The sequence below is a fragment of the Ciona intestinalis genome, chromosome 11, assembly GCF_000224145.3.
Source record: "Ciona intestinalis chromosome 11, KH, whole genome shotgun sequence".
Taxonomy (NCBI): Eukaryota; Metazoa; Chordata; class Ascidiacea; order Phlebobranchia; family Cionidae; genus Ciona; species Ciona intestinalis.
In genome coordinates this window covers 3349971-3370266 of record NC_020176.2, presented here as the reverse complement: position 1 = coordinate 3370266, position 20296 = coordinate 3349971, and the positions used below count along the sequence as shown (strand labels likewise).

Sequence of the window (20296 nt, the reverse complement as noted above, 5' to 3'; positions counted from 1 at the left end):
TTTTGATATACATAGGAATTCAGTACAACGTTTATATTAACCTAGCATAGGAAAAACAACGCCACATTTTGCATAAGAACAATTAAATGTATTCAGTTACCCACAACAGACAAATACACGCTTCGTTTTGGGAAATTGGGAAAAACGAAACATCAACGGTGAATTAACAAAAGAAATCCAAAACGACTAACGCTAAACATCATTTCGAAAACGTTTAAAAAAAAACACAAACAAAAGAAAGCGTTTAGTTTGCCGTAGTCACAGTAGTAGCTGAAACCCGAGCTGTATTGGAAATACTTTCGGGAACCTTGAAAAGCTGACGCGTTGCTGTTTTAAAACTTTCATTTCTTGCGTTGTAGATAAAAAAATTCCAAGAACTGTTAGCCAGTAATATAACGACTGAAACAAATTCAAAACTGACGTAAACTGAGGCCGCAGATGGGACCAGAGACCCTGGACGGTGGTAATATATTCCACGGGCTAGCAAACCCCCAACAAGCGAGCATATTGTGGGTGAAAGACTCAGGCTAAAAACGCTAACCATTATAATAAGTGTTTTCGCCAATTTGAACTCCGTTTTAAAATCGTTTGCCATTCGCTCCCTGGCGTGGCTGAACGAGTAGTAGCATGTTGCTGCCGTAACGACCCAGGTCGTTATTAGAGGGATAACAAATGAAAAACAGTAAACTATAAGAGCGCTGGAACCGGACGATGCGACCAAAAGCGAGGCTACAATGCTAAAACGTAAGCTATGTACCATGAACGGTAGTACGGAGAAAAGCAAAGCCACGCACCATAAGACGAGCGTGGCGCGTATCGAAAATTCTTTCGCAGATGCCAGGTTATACTTTAACGGTTTTCTTACGACCGAAAGCCGGTCAAAGCTCGCCAGCATTAAGCTGTAAATCGAAACCGAAATTGAAAGTGTTGTGACAAAACCGACTGCCATCATGTACGAATCGTTAAAAACAGACTTCAGAGGCCCGACTTCAAAGTTGGATGACGCTTGCCCCGTGTTTCTGCCTGTCATAGGAAAACTATACAGACTATGCGCGCATGTGGTTAACACAAACGCCCCCACTAGAAAATCAGCGCACGCTAATGACGTTTTGTAAATTCCTTGACTGTTGAGCAACTTTTTGTTCCTGATAAAGACCAATATTACGCATCCGTTTACTAAAATCGTCATAGTGGCAAGCAGGATGATAATGATGAAGGAAATCATAATACTTGCTCTGCATCTGAAACATAAAGATAGAAGTTCATTAGACGTAATACATGTACATGGAGAAAGGGCATTTGCGTGGTGTGGTATAGGGGGTCAAAATATGTTTACTTGGATTTTTTCTCATTAGGTTCAGTAAAAGGCCAACTATCTCAAGGTTATGAACCCCAAGAATTGACAGTTCGTGCGTGTTTTTCACAGCTTCAGCAGCTAATATTTAGCTCGAAATTCCGAACAAGTCAATCCAAAATAAAAAAAAGTTATCCTTCGTCACTGAGTAAATAAACCTAAATGTCGGGCAATTCTTTAAATATTCTTTGTCCACCACTAAAGGAGGCGATAAAATAGATGAAAACATGTATGGTTATGTAGGGTGGGGGACGAGATTTCTTGAGCACATAATATCTAAATATCTAAATAGTATTTTAAACAATTAACAACGATCTATGGGAGTCATGAGGATACGGTTTTATAATTTTTTGAATGTTCTTATTTTTACTATACAAAATGGGACAAGAAAAAAGAACGAAGAGGTGTTGGGGTCTTCTCCCAACTTACTATATATCCTAACCCAGACTTATATAGAAGATTATAATTTCGTAACCTACCCGGTGTTCATGCATGACCACAATGAAAACGAACGTGTCATGCTTGAATTTGCAGCAGTACCGCACCATAGTATACCACAGAATGGTAAAAACGTCGAAATTGCTTCGTAATACTCGCCAAATTTTCGACCAGCATCGTATAATGCAACTTGCACGCACGGCGGGGGTGCTGGATCTATTGGCACACTTTGCTGGCTAAGTTCACGTAAGATTAATGACCATTCATTTGAGTCGTTAGATGTAAGTCCAGAACTGTTGCTTGGGTCGACGAAATCTTTCACGGTATTCAAGCAGGTCTTTTTAAAGTCGGTATAGTTGCATGCCCGTTTATATACCAGCCGTGTGAAATCTGTGAAGGCAAAAATCGGCTGCCTGCACTCGGATTCGAACTGTGGACATTTCCAAGCCCGAAGACTTTCGAATACTTCACTGAGGTACATCTGTCCAAAGTACCATCGACGGGTGAACTCATCGTACGTTGTATTACAACACAATATTTCGTCTGAACGTGGAGTTATAGTTTTGCCTCGGTACGGCACACAGTTTTTATACGTCGAAAAGTTCAGAGCTGAAATAAAAATTAAAAACAATATACCGTTAGCTTAGCACATAATTTATATATAGTAGGGTGGGGGAAGATAGGACACATTTTTATTCTATTTTCTCGTCCAATTTGGTAGTAAACAAATAACATTCAAAGAATTCTAAAATCGTATCCTCACGACCATCAGAACATTCGGATATTCTGTGGTGTCCAATCTTGGTGTCCCATCTTACCCCACGTTTCTTAACAATCAACTCATTTATAGTCGCGAGTTTTAAATTGTTCTGTAAATATTGTTTGTTTACTGCCAAGGGAGACAATAAAAATGAAAACATGGCTCATCTTACGTATACTATCTATAGACCAATTAATAGTTTATGTAGCATTGTAGCATATTATAAAAAAACCAATACATCAACTTTACTTTCATACAACAACTTTAACTTAGGGCTAAAATACACAAAACACGGGTAAACGACAACTAACTCACCATAAACAAAACTGACTCAAACTATAGTATACTGAAGTGAAAACAGTTTGCATTGCTAAAACGCAAGCAAAAAACAGAAAGCGCCATGCACGCCCAATCAAGCTAGCGGCACAAAAGCCGGGAAACTCGATAGTGATTATAAAGCGCGAAATCTATTTGACAAATCTGGTACGTTTGTCGTTGTGTACAATACACAAAAACAACCAAAATCAAAAACAGTTATAGTACAGAGGAGTAAGATGGATACCGTTAGAATATATTATATCAGATTCCTAATCGTGTTTTTAACTTTAACAACGCTATTTTAGAGTCGTAAGAATACGATATTTTATTCTGTCAAGATTCTTTGTGTACTACCAAATATGACGAGAAAAGAGAATAAAAATATGCCCCATCTTACACGTTCGTATAATGCAGATTTGCAAATTAATTTAAAAAATGATATTAAAATTGTGCATGAAGAGAGTCTATAAAAATTACATCTATAGCTAAAGTTAAATAAACTATTCTTACTTTTATTTTCCGCTTCGTGCGATGGCTCTGTTGCTGTCATCGTACAACCATCATCAAACTTGGTTAGAAGTAAAATAAAAGCGAACGAAGTTGAAATTTTCATTTCTTAACTTATATAAACAAACAATTGCAATAATAGAATTCTGTTTTCAATCCTGCAAAAACATTGTTGTAAGCTTTTAGTGGTAACGGGCTAACTCTTGCCGAAATTCTAGGTCCCTCGACGCATGCCCTCACCCATAAGGAGTACAATATACATTTAACTTTAAAAGCGATCAAACCTAGATGTTAAATGTAATATTTCCTAAGCAGAAATGGCAAACGTTGTCAAATTTGCATATAGACGTCTTTGTCAGGTAACTGAGTAATTAGGCCTACTGTTTATTTATACCGACACGATTTTTTCTGCCAAATCTGTCTGGTGTGTCGATGATTCAACATGACCTAAATTTCGTGTAACTGTAACTTCATACGAATTACTTCCGCAAACTAATATCATGCATCCACAGCGTGAGTGCTACTACTATATACTCTGCAATATAGTTAGGCCCATTAATACTGGAGTCTGCTGCATGAATTAGTGATCAGGCGTGTCAGAGCCGTATCGAGCCTCGCTAATTAGGGCTTATTACATCATAATTACCAATACATTAACAACTCTTCGACTGTACCTGGTTTTCCCACTCATAAGGGAAATTTCGAAAAAAATCCCAACTAAAATAGCTGCATTGGTGTAATTAAGGTTTAAAATTAGGATACTCTTGCGTGTATAGTAATAGTTTGCCCCTACATAGTGCAGGGATATTTATAGAACATATAGCGCATACGTTTTTACTTCAACGCGTGGCCGATATTGGCAAGTATTGGAATATATGACAAGCGGTTTGCTTTAAAACAGGGAACTGAAGTAACAGAAACCATTAGCCGACCCCAAAATATGCATAATTGCAATAACTGGCAAAGTAAAGTCGCTTTTCGATCTGGATTTAAAATTCCAGCGCATAAAATATTTATTACTGCCACTGGAGAACCTATTGGCTAAGTATGTAGGTAGTTTTAAAAGCAAAAAGCTATACTGTATAATGGCGATATGCGATTTTTGGTGCGTATAGAACTGCGGCGAAAGACAGGCATTTTACACAAGGCAAAAAAGCTCTTTTTTAAGAACATAGAAATACAAGTGTCACAGTATTCACTATGGCAACAATTAAGTAGGAAAAACTTAAATTAAACTTTCAAGGCACAAGAACCGGACTTGGAAATCGTGGCACCGAATACCATGTGGCTGGATATCGTTGCGACATATAAGGCCGGCTTCGGGCGACATCGTAACGTTGTTGCCTGACATTGTAGCTTGTCTGTAAAATATACAGGAGTGAATAATTTTTTTGATGTTGAATGTATTTTTAAGGGGTGAATATATTCTATACGAAGTGAATGAATGGATTAAAACTAAATATGACCACTGAAGCATGGTTTCAACAGTGATACAAAAATATGTGAGATAAATTCAATTACTTCGAATAGAATGTATCATGCCAAAACAGAACGGACAAAATTTTACCGAGAAAATAGGTTTAACTTAATAAATCCTTCAACACAGCATAAATAGGGGTTCAAAAGAGGACGTATAACAATGAGTTGGGTTTTTAAACAGCGCAAGTTACCGTTGCAGAGCGATTTGGGCGTGGTATTCAAACGGTAAAATTTTCAATTTTGTGTATCTGATGTAACATACATGCTAAATGAGCTGTTACATACATTGTCACGCGTATTGCTGCTCTTAAAACACCCGTCTTTTTAAAGGTTTTTTTTTCGGTGATTAAACAGATATGCACCGATGTTTGTCTATACGAGCCACACCTTACGTGTTATGCCTCATTAATATAAGCATATACACAATGTCGTATTGTAATTGTTACCGTATGAAAACATTGTGCTCTGCGAGCAATGCAAAAATGTATAAAAAATGGAATATAGGCTTTTGTGTGGCTTTTCAGGCCATTGGACACGAAATACAGACCATGTTTTAGCAACAATGTTAGATTGTATACTATATATGAATGAATATATATATGTATGTATTAAAATTCTTACCGCCCGTCTACAAGTCTTGCTTCAATTGCAACTGGTTGTGCGCACATAATATGAGGGTATTCATGACGTAACAATGCACTGCTTTCGTCATCACCGTGACCTCCAGGGTCGTCTCTATCCAACCATATTGTCCACTGGGAACCGCAAACTATGGACAAATTAAGTTTTATAAATGTTTTTTTTTTATTGTCGTAAGGTGGGGTAATGGTGGTCGTTATAACACGGATGTTCTGTTTTATACATCTCGCGGCCACTTACGAGTTACCTCGTCTAAATTGCTGATAATTCAGACAACCCATAAGAAACCACTAGATTGGAGTAATTTCTGTTAGGCGTATAAAAAAACAAGAACACACACACCCCCAGTGGTAGCAGCGTCAAGCTTCGAACCTATATACTCTCTAGCCTAAAGGTGACAACTCTAATCATTGTACCACGGAACCAGATATATTACATTTTTTCCCTTTGATTACGGTAGCTACAATTTAAAAAATAGTTAAAACGAAAAGACAGGATGTAGCTACAAAACAACAGTCGTAAAAACATGCTTATATTTATAAAACTATTATATTCCAACTGGAACTTATGATATTTTTAAATCTTGCACCTCGTGGGGCTGTTGTGGGATCGTCGAAAGATTGTCTCACTGTAGTCATGTACTGCTGGAGTTTTTGTGTCCAGTCAATAAGTGTCTGTCGTCGCCATTGGCCGTATGTTTCGCCGTCACCATTAACACATTGGGTGTCAGTTGTGCCTTCAAAAAATGATAATAAATGAATGTAACTTACTAGACACCTTTTTATTACATTTTCTCGTCCCATTTGGTAGCAAGCAAAGAATATCAAAGAAATATAAAACTGTATCCTCACGACACCCATAGGCTGTTGTTAGTTGTTTAAAAACCGATCCGGATATTTGGATATTACGTGCTAAAAGTGTCCCAATTTCCCTAGCCCAACTTTATCACTTCCAATCTTAAAAAACTTAAATTTGGAAACACATAAAACTATAGTACTGTGGGGTAAGATGAATACCGTTAGCACATAATGTCTCATATTTTCCAATCGTGATTTTAAAAATTGACAACGCTCTTTTCAGAGTTTTGAGGATACATCATATAAGTCCGTAAATATTCTTTGTTTACAACTAAATCGGGCAACAAATCAAGAATAAAAATATGGACCATCTTACCCCACCTTACTATTTAACAAAAATGTTGTCCTTACCATTAGACATACATGTTGTACCATTCTCAGATAACACGTAATTTGGCGGACAACTGCATACTATGACGTCATACTGCATAGAACACGAGTGACTACAACCACCATTGTTATATTCACACTGGTCTGTAAGAAAAATATTAGGTTTTATCATAACATAATTTTTATTTATTTCCTAGAAAACTCGAAGATCATGTCATTTAAAGAAAACAAAGAGAAAAATAAAAACAAATCAACAGTAAAACAACAGTTGTTAAAACACCCTATTGATAAAAAGTCAGTTAAAAAGCATTGTTTCTTATCGAATCTTATGAGTCACCGCGTATGTAATTTGGTTGGAGCTTTATGGAGGGTAGGTTGGGTAATAACGATCATCCTTGCCCCACCACGCAATGGCTAAATAAGTTACATTGATTCATTCTATTTAAATAAAATCCATCTTACTTATCCAGTGGCAACCATGAACTCCATTCCTTGCCCCACAATACTGGTCCATATAACATGAAGTATTCCTACATGTCATAACACCCGACACACAATTACATTCTATGCCACATGCAGCATCAACCAACGAAGATCCAGCCTGTAAAAAACATAACATAAGTTTTTATTAATCTCTTAAAGATCATTTTAAAGAACGAAGAAAAGGGAATCAACAGTAAAATGACAGTTGTTAAAATGTGCCATGGATAAAAGGTGTGAGAAATAGTGTCAGTTAAAAAACAAAGCTGCATACAAATTATAAAAAATACTGAAACTGCTTAGTGGTTAGCACTTCTGGTTTTAGCCCAAACGTTACAGGTTCGAGGCTTGACGCTGCTACCACTGTTTGGTGTGTCCATGGTCAAGACACTTAACAACAAATGTCTTGGCCAAGGACACATATGCCAGAGGTATCTACAGCCAGCTTTGAACTTGATATATTCTAGCTGGCCACTATAATTGTAGTTACTTACAGTGATATAAGCCCCCCATGGTGCAAGACATCCACACGAATCGGATGAAACACAACTTCCATTTTCATATACCAACCCAGCATCACATTGGCAACCTTCCAATATAAACAGCTAGTTTACATCTCCATGTGGCAAGCAAATGAATATAAGTGAATAAATGAATAGGCAATTTAGATCACATATATGGGACTATTGTGTTGGAGTAATTGCCTTTAAGGTGCATTATACTGATTTTCTGCTGCTATTAAAACCAGGTATAATATAGTATAAAATAAACTAATATTCTGGCATGAAAATTTCATAATTTTATTAAAAAAAACACTTTTGCCTGCCATGTGGCAAGAACTTGTCATAGTTGGGAAAAATGAAAGAAAATAAAAAAATGATTTTTTTCCACCTGAGACACACTGTCGGCCAAGTAGTGAAATGGAAGAACAGAATGAAGCATCTCTGTCTGTGCATAAAGCTTGGCACTGCATACCACATGCTTGGTATGTACTGTTCATGGGACATGGTACTGCTGAAAAGAAATAATGTCAAATTCAATTTAAAAAAATGTTGTTGGGGGGTATTTTACGGGAACCTAATTTTTAGCTTTTGTATTTCTCGTCTTGTAGTTACTGTCACAAAATCTTGACTTTGAATGTTGGGCTATTATTTACAGCTATAAACTATCAAGTTTAAAATATAGGAATTTTATATTTTTGACTTTGTAACAATAGCAATAAATTTAACCTGTGTTTGCTAATATTGAATTTACTTAAATTGACTTCATATGTTAACAGCAAAACTCACGTGTAGTATCCAAAGTTCCAGGTACACCACCTCTGTTTCTACATTGATTACCATATGAAGAAATAACTCGCATTTCAGCAGCGGGATCATGACCACTGGTACATGACTGATATACACATGTCTGGTACGCGTGCCGCGGCTCCAACAGGTCATGGCACTGACTGAAAGGTCCCGTGCCATCCAATAAAACGTCACATCTGCTTCTTGCTATCGTTAAACTATTTCCCTCACATGGAGGCGCTGGTGGTGTCGCGATCGAACAACTGTCAATCAAAAGTTTCATGAAACCAAAAACAGTTACTTAAAAAAAAACAAACAATAACATCTGAAAAACGAATATAAAATTAGAAAAGTCAATTTACAGCGCAAACCATGGGAGCTAAGATTTAGGTTAGAGTCCATTATTACCGTGACACACAGCATTGTGACGACGAGTATTAAACCTGGTATCCTACGGTGACAATGCAAGTGCCTAACTACTAAGCTAAACATGTGGACTACTATTTAAGGAAGTAACATGAAACATACAGTCAAAATACCAAAGTAGAGCTTACATACCCAGTTTGATTAGTAAGTTCCCAATGTTGAAGTACAGATGCTGCCGTGTTACTTGTATCAGGTCTTGGAACAAAATCATTGTTTGGGTTGTCGTCAAAGTCTCCGCACAGCCCTTCAATTTTGCCCATTAATGGCCGCCATGCGTCAATCTGTAAGCTGAAAAAAAAAGAAAAAATACGTTAAAAAATTTAGCAAAACATTTTTGATTGATAGGCTGTATTTTCCAATACATATACTTGCCAAATATCCAAATAATGGCAAATTTTTGCCAAATATATATATTAAATATATTAGCTTTTTTTTGCATTTTACTTGGTAAATATAAAAGTATGTGTTTTTTTCTTCGTTTTACTTTCGAAACATAAAACAGTGGCATTTTTATTGCTAAATATGAAAATATTGGCATTTTTGTCGTTTTAATTATCAAAAAATAAAACCAAATCACTTACAATCCAAGTCCATTCCATCGAACAACAAGTTTGAATGGCAGAACAACAACAGCGTCACCACCAACTTGTGTTACATTCACACCGTTATATTGAGTACCAGGTATCACATATATTCCGTTTATCTGAAATAATGATAAAGGATTTGTTACATTATGAAAACTGTTTTTGTGTGTTGCAAGGCAACAACAGTCTTTATAAGTGTTTTAATTCAAAAACCTTGCGCCTGCTTATAAGTTCCCATCGATGTAACTTTGTTGGTGATTGATTTTTTAGTTTTAATTCAGTTTACTTAAATATTTAATATACTTTCACTATACTGAAGTTAACTCGTAAGCAGACAGGAAGAGCTGTGTTATAAAGATTATCGTTGTCCGAGGATAAAGAAGTTACTTTCATTCATACTTACCATTACTCCATGCCTAGCCATAACCACTGTTGTGTTTTCATATACAATTCGAATTTCTTTAACTGCCGAATTATAACTTGTAACGCTCTGGTAAGTAACTGCCACATAAAACGATGGTATACCACTAGCGCCATCTAGGGACCTGAAAAATATAGTGGTCATTAACTTAAAAGATTCCTGTTACCAAATAACATTCAGGATCAAATGCTGTGAAATGTATAATGAATTAATGATATTTCTATTGGAGTGAGGACCTACAGCGTGGCATGCCATCAGACATAGGATTTAGGCAAGAGTTGACCCATTTTCCCAATTTAATATGTAGGGTATATTTTAAAAGCAAATACTACAAAACAATATTTTTTGGGGGGGAACTAGAACCCAGGTCTTTGGCACTTTGAAAAGGACTTCACCCACACAAAACCGTATGTATACAAAATTTGTAAATGTTATAAGTACGATACATACCTAACCATAGTGTATGTACACGTTGATAATGCACGGAATGCTGAGCCATCAAATGTTGTGTAGTGTAATCCACCAATCGAAGTACAAGACACACGTGGCTGTTACAAATATATTGTATTAGGTGGGAGTGAAAAAGTCAGAATTTGTACATGCCAACAAAAATTCAATAATTTGTATATAGATAGAGAGGCTAAAATGTGACCTAAAAGTAAGAGCAAAGTTAAAAAAATGAAAGAGCTTTTTTTTCGTTAGTATGCGAATTTATAATGTCTTTTACTAAATGCTTTGCCCAAGAACATGTCCATATGGTGGCAGCATCGAGAACTGGACCTTTTATTCTTTGGTCTAGAAGCAAGAGCTCTAACCATTAGTGACATGAGAGTATATAAACTCAAGTTCTGGGAATTGTTTTAAGATCAACTTAAACTATTGTAAAGTTAAAAGTATATAAACTTAAACTAAACCTAATTTACTAACAAGTATATAAAAACTTTTTACCTGTAGTGTCTTCACACAGGACTGTAAACCATTTTCTTCCACACAGTTATACATGGTAGCACATCCAGTTACAGGGTTACACGTTGTTTTATTGTTACCATAACACGTACATTCAGCTTTGCAGTTTGATGTTAGGTAACTTGTGCCTTAATATAAAAACAAATATTTTACAATAGGTCTAACAAGTATCTTCCTTTTTTCAATGTTAAAATAATATGATCTTTGCTAACTATCGTTTCCAAAAAGATAAATGAAAAATTATAACATGCATGTTATATACTATAATTGTAATAAAATATATCATGTGCAAAATAAACAATATCTGTCTAAATTTAATTTGCTTTATTTCTGTAAATATTCTGTTTACTACTAAATAGATTGATAAAAAAGGATGAACAACATGATTCTGACAGGAAACAAAACATTGTACTAATTTATTACAGTCCTAAACCATTGAAAGAAAATTATTTAAATAATTATTATAAAAGGATTAAACACCTACCATATTCAACAATATTGTCATTGACATAACAGTTACATTGTGTAAGTGAAACACACTGTGTGCCTTGTAATATATACCCTTCATCACATTCGCAACTCTCAATCATTGGACATCTGAAAACGAACAAATGTAACTTGCTTTATCCTTGCAGTGATGAAAAAGGTCGTTGTTATAACACGGTTACACGGGTGTTCTGTTTTATACACCTCATGCCAGCTTATGGATTAAGTTTTGTTTTTTTTTTCCGTGTGGCTGACAACTTAAACAACCCCTTAGTCTGCTGTTAATTGTCTTGTCCAAGTACACATATGCCCACAATGGTAGCAGCGTCGAGTTTTAACCCATAACCCATAGTATACGTTACAGCTAAAGGCATGTGTGCTAACCACTTCGCCACAGCCCCAGACAAACTACTGCAACATAGTCAACTTCCAACACAGAAAAATTTAAAAACAAACAATTAAAAAAAAAGTTTTAAAAAAACATATAATTTTCAAAAAAACTTTAAAAGTTCCGTACCGTTCTGGGAATGGTACGACACCACAAGAATCAGGGCAACCACTGGCACAGTCATTATAATGTGAGTTCGAAGCACACATGGTGAAATTAGACGACCGTGATGGTATTGCTTGCCTCCAGTTACAAACTTGCACACCTTGTGATAAACATTCACGGGCATATGATTCAATTGCCTGCATGAAAAATAGTAATGTTTATTTAAAACTCTGTGCCTAATTTATGTCCAATAATCATTTTTTTCTATAGCGTGTTGATAATTGAAGAATGGACTTTATTTTTCCTAGCATGGTGGAGTAATGACAGTCCTAATAACACAGGTGTTCTGATTATACATCTCGTGGATGTTTACAAGTTACCACATATGTAACCATTTGGAAGATTGCTTTTTGAATTTTTTATTTTAGTTAACCCATAAGAAACCACTGGGCAAAGCAATTGCAGTTAAGTACCTAACCCAAGAACACACGTCGACAAAGGTGACAGCATCGAGCTTTGAACCTTGTACCCTAACTAATGAATCAAATACCTCAGTAAGCGTTGTGTTGCTTCCTTGGCTTGCACACATATCATCAATGCATTGTGTATAATGTCTCATGGTGGTTGAAAATCGAATAACTGTCACACATGGTTTTAAAGGTCCATTTCTATCTCTTAACATGCCACACATTGAGTTAGATGCCCTGGAATTATAAAATGAATGTTAAAGTAAACACGTACAGTACTATGGGGTAAAATAAGTACACACCTAATATTTCATATTTTCTAAAATTTTTAACAATTAACAACACCGTTTTATAATTGTGAGGATAAAATTATACACCTTTGTAAATAAACTTTGTTTACTACCAAATCGGACGGTAAAAGAGAATGAAAACATGGACCGTTTTGTTCATTTTCTCCTTTATAATCCATTTCGCACACTAATTGCCAAAAGTAATAATATAAAACAGCACATACCACAAAAGTCTGTCATTATCTGTACATGTAGGTATGGTTGGTTCATCAGCCATCGTGCATGTTTCTGTTTCATGTTGAACAGCAAACTCAGCAGCAGAACCTGGACTGCTACCATCGGGTAGCAGGAAATCATCTGCAGATATTTCATTCATATTTCCACATAGACCATTTACCTGTGAAGAAAAAATCTTAAAAAATTTATAAAAAAAACAAATTTAAAAAAAAAATTGAAAAATTGAAAAAACAATTTTTTAAAGAAAATTTGAAAATTTACTGACAGTTAGGTAGAGCGTTGATTAAAATATAGTGATTTCTTGACCAACTAAATAAGTAAATAAATTTAGCCTATTTATTTCTGCATTGCAACACACCAACAAACTTATATACGTGGTAACTCGTTAGCTGGCACGAGGTGTATGAAACAGAACACAGGTGTTATAACGACTGTTGTTTTTACTTACCATGTTTGAATGAGTGACTGGTAAAGTAACTCTTAACTGATGGCCATCAAACTCAACACCCAGACCCCTAACAGTAGTTATGGTAATAAATAAACCATTTCGTTGTACGACCACATTTGGTGTTCCTGTATTTGGGGATGTCCATTCTTGATATGGTCGTCCATTTATCTGGGCAAAAAAAATATTAAAAAATTAGTGAAACTAAAAGTTTTTAGTAAAAAAATTTAGTTGCCAAAAACGGGAAAATTACCTTAAATTATTGTTAAAATAGGAAAGACAAAACTCTTTCTTAAATAACTTTGTCAACATATTGTTTTTTTTTAGGCAAACAGTTTAGGAAACATTAAAATATATTAAAAAACTAAACACTCACCAAAAACATAGCACCCATAGGTGTTCTATTCAGTGTAATATTAACATTGTATTCTGGCAATGCAACAGTGACCATATGCATTCTGGTAAAGGTATTTTCCTGTACAGTTGTTAAAATGACAGAAAAACCATTGGGGTATAAAGACTGGGTAAGGGTATATGAACATGGTCTTTTGAGGTTGTATGCTTGAGTGTCGTACGTCAAGAAATGTAAGTTGCCGCTGACTTCACAACGCTTCGTCCCTGTGTATTGGAAATTAATGTTAAGTTAGAAATTATTTATTTTTTTGGATGAATAAATGAATTTTGTCTGTTCTTGAGTGGTGTGGTAACTCGTAAGCATACACGAGGTGTATAAAACAAAATACCAGTGTTATAAGAACTGTCCTTGCCTCGGCATGTAAGGGTAAATAAGTTTCATATATTTATTCAATATCCAATTCAAAACTTACTCCATGGCAAACATGCAAGTTCTCCCATCCCATTAGCTCGACATTCTAATTCACCACAGTTATCAGGGTTACAAGATAGAATTCCATCCACACAAGAACATCTTGATGTGCAGCCACTTGTTAAAAATCGCTCTCCGTTCTGTTTAGAGCAAAAAGTTATTAAAGTTAAAAAATTGAGCATCAGGAATTCGATAAAAATATTCAGATGGTATCAAGTTTTTGAAGTCCAAGGCTTATGTGTTTAAAAAGTAACATAATGGCAAACAAAAGAAAATTCAAGTTTGGTGTATTGATAGAAATGCTCAAATGTGATGTAAAAGTACTATAACTTTCAGATAACAAAACAACTTGTAAAATAAAATCCATAAAGTAAAAAATAATTATTTTTTTTATTATTATCGCTCTTTATTTTTGCATGACATTTATTTCATATTAACTTACCCTGTAGTATACGCCATCCAATGTACATCCACACTGTTCATATCTCACATAAGTAGAACCAGACAATATATATCCTGTGTTTGCAGTACAACCTAGTAAAAACAAAAAAATAATATTAAGCATCTTTAAAAAACAAATGTAACTTTGTTGGAGAATTTTTTTCTGCATGACTGACAATTACTTAAAAGTGACTTGGTTAAGGAAAAATGCTCCTACAATGGTAGTAGCATCAAGCTTTTAAAAAAAGTATCTTCTACCTACAATAAATGTTATATATAACTATCATTTACAATTTTTGAATTTAAAGAAATAAATGAAATAAGTTTACCACATTTTACCTTCTACACATTGGTGACCAAGTTGAGACATGCTAACACATGAAGTCATATTGGGGTCATTACATGTGGGTTGGCATTGTGGGATGCATGAACTGAAGTGAGAATTGGGTGGGCATTCAGGATCAGCTGTGATTTGGATAAAACTGGTTATAACTAGTATTTAATGAAACAATTTGTAGATAAGAATGTTCTATATATAGTTTATTTTTTCAATGTATGTTTGACAATTTGGACAATCCATAAGCGACCACTAGGTTGGAGCAATTGCCACGAAGTGTCTTGTCCAAAAACGCGTATACTTACAAAGGTAGCAGCATTAACCCTTGAACTAGTAACCTCTGGGCTAAAGGCATGTGCGCTTACTACTTTGCCATGGTGCCAGATTGAATATAAATACTTCCTATTCTGGTGCTGTGGCATGATGATTGACACACCTGGCTCCAACCTAGAGGTTATAACGACTGTTGTTCCCCATAATGCGAGTATACAACAAGTTGCACTCATTCATTCCTTACTTAAATTAGCAGCTGGTCTCCACACAGGTGGTATGATAGCTCCAGTTGTGTTGTTGTCACTGGTAGCTCTGTCCTCATCATCAGTTTCAACACAGTTTTCAACATATGAAGCCATGACTCGTTCCTTCTGCTCCTTGTCTCCGTCAAACGCACACTGGTCATACAAACACGAATGATACGCTGCCGTGGCATTTTCGATGGCTTGGCAGTCGCGCATGGGGCCTTCTGGGTCGATGAGAGGGTAGCAGGAATTGTGATGACGACTCCTAGTTACAGGATCAGCACAGGCAATCGGAAGTGGTTGGGTTGGGAAATCGGAAGGTCCTACCACAGGACAACTGTGAAGGTGTTTTTTTTTACAAATTGTATTAAGTTGCTTAATAGGTTACTAATGAGTTTACCAAATCAATGACCATACAAAAAAGTTATAAAAAAATATTTATTTCCAAAGTTACATACATAGTAACTAATACTTTAGAACAGTGTATCAAATAGAACATCTGTGTTATAATAACTGATGACTTCGGCGGTTTGGAGATAAATAAAGTTACATTCATTCATTTGATTTGAATACAGCAACACCCCGCTTCATAACCTTACACAATCTATTAGTTACATATGTGGTAACTCAAAAGAGAGCTTGAGGTGTTAAAAATATACAGCCATGATATAACGACTGCCATTACCCCACCACACGAGAATAAATAAGTTACGTTTATCCATATAACCAATATGAATACACACCCCTCAGCTCCATATCCTTCCACGATCCATGAGTCGACAAACTGGTCGTAATTAGTTACCACGTCCCCACTAGGTGTCATTAGATCATCAATTGGATTATCATTGAAGTTTCCACACACCCCTTCAACCTGGTAACGCAGTGGTGCCCAAACCGATATTCGGATTCTGAAATTAATGGAGTGTGAGGGGGCAATGGTAATACATGCGGCAACACTAATAGTTTAAAAATATTTTGGCAACAGAACAAATTCAAAAATTATGCGCAACACTGATTTTAAATATGCTAATATTTTAATACATAAAAAAAATAATATAAAAAAGTTAGAAACATGTTTAAGGTGCTTATGCAACTGCAAATATTTTAGTTTTTATCGAACAAAACATTTTAGTTAAAATATGTATTTAATTTGAAACCCACCTGTCTTGGCCATCCCAACGAATAGTTAAACTGAAATTAAAGTCAACCAACCAGAACCTTCCAACAACTCGAATACGAATTCCATCTCGGTCATAACCGGGGTTCACATTTACCCCGTTTAACTGGAAAGTTCAAAAAATTTTTTCTTTATATTTAGTTTAAATTTCTTTTTTTGTTTTTGGGCCGTTTTTGATACAATTTTACAAAAAATGGCTGAAAACATATAAAAGCTTCACAGTATTTTTTTAAATTTTAAATTTAAAGAAAAGTAAGTAAAAGAAAAAAAGCAAACTTTTTGTCAAATATTACCCTAAACTTTAACCTTTTTTACAGTAAACAAACTCACAGTGATGTTAGGCCCCGCCATGAACCGCATCGATTGATTTCCACGAAACTCCACAAATACTTCTCTCACATGAGAAACAATAAGATTAGGAGCCGGCTGTTCGTTTACTGCAACTACTCTGAAAGGCTCTGCTGTTGAATTTGAACGAGTTCTGTAAAAAGACATCATTTTTTTGTCATTTCATCCCGGCATAATATATTTTCTCAGAACTTTTGACAGTGAGATACTAATTCCATGAATGAAACACCCTTTTTCGTTTAAGTTCTTCCAAAACAATTTGTTTATGTAAAAAATGTTTGGTATGCTATGTTATAATGTAATAATGTTATAACCTGTTTCCTTAATTTACAAATGTTTATCATCCCCTACAGATAGAAACACAGCATAGTTAAATATAATCTGTAATGATATACTGACCTGACCATGATATATGAACACATGCCCATAGAATCAAATCTTGTTTTATCAAACGTCATATAATGTGGGTCAGTTACAGCTTTGCAGGTTGCTCTCCTCTGCAGATGGTAAAAAAAAACATTTCCTTTTTTTAAAATGTTTAATTTCAAATGTTGATGTATTTTGTTAATTCAATTTTCAGTAAGTTTGGTATTTAAAAACAATGTAGTCATTGTTACCATAAAACACAAACACTGACCACTCAAATCATGATAAAACACAAACACTTACCCTGGGTCTCATAACACATCGTCTAAATCCATCGCTGTCCACTTGACATCTTGATCTCTTAGGACATGTAGGTGCAGGGACACACTGCGTGCCGTTTAACCCCAAACACACACAGTCCATGCTACAATCTTCTGTTCGCCACTCAAATCCTGGGTCAAAAAAGGTCAATGAGAAGTTTTAAAACATAGGTAAAAAATACAGGTCAAATAAACTTTAATGGAAAAGTTTAAAATATGGTTAAAACACTTATGTTTTGGTGAGTTCAAATTAAGGTCTATGGAAAACTTATGCAGAAAACGTTCAGGAAACTTGAATAATAACACATATAACACATACCTCTTGTAACATAAATTCCATTGACCAAACAACCACATTCTTCCCTTCTTACACATTCAAGGCCAGATAGTATGTGGCCATCGTTACACTGGCAACCTGGAACGCAACCAAATGGTTTAGTTAGGCTTTAAGAATGCCTCTAACAAAAAAGTTTAAGACCACTGTTACAATAATGGGTGTGTGGTCCATGGGCAAGACACCCACAAACACAAACAACTACAAAGTTCCATACGTGGTAACACGTAAGCTGACATGAAGTATAAGAATGAGGACATCCATGTTATAACGACTGTTGTTGCCCAGCCAGGTGAGGATAAGCTATACATTACACATCCCCTTATAATATATTTATGTTTTAAAACTAGGATGTACTGCTAATCTGCTATTATAATCAGATATTATATTAATACAATACATACCTTCTACATTAGTAGAATCAATACTGTCACTAATATTACAGTTAGTGGCATGAGGGTCAGTACAGGATGGTTGGCATGGTGGTGCAGATACATTGTAATGCTGATTTGGTGGGCAGTTCACAGCTGCAGAAACAAATATATTTTTAAATGGCTTCACAAAAATTGCGAAAGAAATGCTTGTAAGTATTTTGCTTGATGTATATTTGATATTTAATGAATTTGGACTTAAATTTAAGATCAGAGGTCTTTTTTGGAAAGTAAAATTACTGATTTTACAATGTTGTCTAAGTTATCAGCCATATACAAAAACAATTACCCACAAAGTTACCTACGTGGTAACTTGTAAACGGGCCCGAGGTGTATGAAACAGAACACAGGTGTTATTTCCCCACGCGTTTTGGGATAAACCAAAGTACATTCGTTCGTTTATACATTAAAATGACAAATAAATCAAAATCCTACATTCAAATATATAGAAAAAATTATATTTCTCCAATAAACTCACGCAGATCAGCAACTTGTCTCCAGTCATCTGAAGGTTGTCTATCTGCTCCCAAGCAGTCAGTTGTGTAGGACGAAAAAATCCGATCTTTTAGCGCAGAACTGCCATTTGTGGCGCAAAGATCAAACAAGCAGTCGCGGAAAGAACTCCAAGGGTTAACTTGTGTGTGGCAGTCGGCGAAAGGGCCAGTTCTGTTCATGAGAACGGAACACTCACGACCAAATCTTTGCAATGCGTCTTGACTTGGGCAAATATCTGATGCATTGGCAGGAGGGGGGAGGAAGCAACTGGAAATTTAGAAAAATGTTATATGATGAATTTATGATTGGACTTTTTGTATTAAGATGTATTCTTAGATTCGTATAGACCTTTCTATTCAGATTGACAATTTTCAACAATGCCTTTATACTAAAAATAAAATTTTTAAACAATTACTAAATTATCTTCGCTTGGCAGAGCAATAATAGTCGTTATAGGTTGCCATGTGTGTAAATTTGTAGGTGATCAAATTTCTTTTAATAATGTATGGCTGACAATTCCTACAACTCATAATAGACCACAGGGTTAGAGCAATTCCATCAGTTGTCTTGCCCTCATAATGGCACCACTTACCCCTCTGCACTATATCCTGATGCTTCCCAACTTCTCACAAATGTTGTTAGATTTGTCGTCACTTCACCCCAGCTTGTACGGAAGTCGTTTGACGCGTCATCGTCAAAATCGCCACACAAACCCTCAACTTGCTCACGCAGTTCTTGCCACGCGTGGATTCGAACTCTGATCAGATTGTTTTAAATAAAATAATTTTGTCATTAAAAATAAAAAAATTAAGCAGTTTTTGTCATTTAATATGTTATACAAAAGCTCCTATACGTAAATTTTACAAAGACTTAAAATACCTGTCAATTCCGTCCCACTTTATGACGAGTCTAAAGTCAAACTCAACAACAATAAATCGACCACCACGAGTTACAACGAAGTTAGATTGAGTCGTTCCGGGTAGAATTACTCTTCCATTCCACTGAAAAAAAGAAATGGAGAATTGTACAAAGTTATAAGATACTAATTCAGAAGCAGCAATGAGGTGTATGAAACAGAACACCTATGTTATAAAAACATATGACATTGCCCTACCACGCAAGGTCAGCTGACATTTATCCAATCAATTGTAATGATAGATGTTGTGTTCTACATTTAAACAGCTATGTATAGTTCATCATAAAATAGTTTTCAAAGGCAACCAATATGTAATAATATATAGATTCATATATCCATTGCTTTTGTTAGCATTACATGCATATACAGCTGTAACTAATGTTTAAAATTTACTTAATAAAATACCTTAACCACGGGGCCTTCCTGGACACCATTGTTTCGTTTCCATTAAACAGAAGATGAACTTCTTTTACATGAGATACAATTTGGTGAGGTAACCGGTTGTTACGTTCACTGCTATC

The 20296-nt window shown here is 35.4% G+C and overlaps 3 protein-coding genes across 4 annotated transcripts in view; all 3 read right to left on the bottom strand.

The window, feature by feature from the left end:
* Positions 1-244: 244 nt before the first annotated feature.
* Positions 245-3553, bottom strand: LOC108949893 (cannabinoid receptor 1-like). The gene is made up of 3 exons (XM_018813897.2): positions 3381-3553; positions 1834-2401; positions 245-1241 (listed from the first exon to the last, which is right to left on the bottom strand). The coding sequence occupies exons 1-3, from the start codon at positions 3481-3483 to the stop codon at positions 245-247; spliced, it is 1668 nt and encodes a 555-aa protein (XP_018669442.1). The 5' UTR covers positions 3484-3553.
* Positions 3554-4352: 799 nt separating this feature from the next.
* On the bottom strand, positions 4353-20271 carry LOC113474652 (IgGFc-binding protein-like). Of its 2 annotated transcripts, none has more exons than XM_026836547.1 (34): positions 20181-20271; positions 19739-19860; positions 19452-19616; positions 18843-19126; positions 18338-18460; positions 17919-18014; positions 17583-17731; positions 17313-17410; positions 16896-17046; positions 16550-16671; positions 16132-16296; positions 15388-15725; positions 14873-14998; positions 14535-14626; positions 14094-14232; positions 13643-13884; positions 13270-13437; positions 12809-12981; positions 12378-12531; positions 11852-12024; positions 11333-11445; positions 10831-10976; positions 10333-10430; positions 9865-10006; positions 9459-9580; positions 9010-9165; positions 8452-8714; positions 8054-8176; positions 7657-7751; positions 7145-7283; positions 6704-6826; positions 6085-6231; positions 5478-5625; positions 4353-4738 (listed from the first exon to the last, which is right to left on the bottom strand). In XM_026836547.1, the coding sequence occupies exons 4-34, from the start codon at positions 19036-19038 to the stop codon at positions 4603-4605; spliced, it is 4656 nt and encodes a 1551-aa protein (XP_026692348.1). In that variant the 5' UTR covers positions 19039-19126; positions 19452-19616; positions 19739-19860; positions 20181-20271; the 3' UTR covers positions 4353-4602. The 2 variants fall into 2 exon arrangements, with proteins under 2 accessions (XP_026692348.1, XP_026692349.1); XM_026836548.1 differs by having other exon boundaries at positions 8054-8173.
* LOC100180810 (IgGFc-binding protein-like) overlaps positions 19052-20296 on the bottom strand; it is a 22215-nt gene continuing 20970 nt past the window's right edge. Inside the window, exons 36-38 of the mRNA XM_026836779.1 lie at positions 19739-19860; positions 19490-19616; positions 19052-19126 (exon numbers count right to left, since the gene is read on the bottom strand). Of these exons, the coding sequence (XP_026692580.1) occupies positions 19052-19126; positions 19490-19616; positions 19739-19860 (324 nt within the window). The remainder of the gene's footprint in view (positions 19127-19489; positions 19617-19738; positions 19861-20296) is intronic.

Bases quoted from the DNA above. Each gene is read 5' to 3' on its own strand.
- LOC108949893 (XM_018813897.2), bottom strand. From the start codon at position 3,483: ATGAAAATTTCAACTTCGTTCGCTTTTATTTTACTTCTAACCAAGTTT. The intron at 2,402-3,380 runs GTAAGAATAGTT...TTTTTATTTCAG, and splicing joins GCACGAAGCGGAAAATAAAA to CTCTGAACTTTTCGACGTAT. The intron at 1,242-1,833 runs GTAGGTTACGAA...TTTATGTTTCAG, and splicing joins TGGTCATGCATGAACACCGG to ATGCAGAGCAAGTATTATGA.
- LOC113474652 (XM_026836547.1), bottom strand. From the start codon at position 19,038: ATGAACAGAACTGGCCCTTTCGCCGACTGCCACACACAAGTTAACCCT. The intron at 16,672-16,895 runs GTGAGTTTGTTT...TGAACTTTCCAG, and splicing joins TGGCGGGGCCTAACATCACT to TTAAACGGGGTAAATGTGAA. The intron at 9,166-9,458 runs GTAAGTGATTTG...TTTTTTTTTCAG, and splicing joins CGATGGAATGGACTTGGATT to CTTACAGATTGACGCATGGC.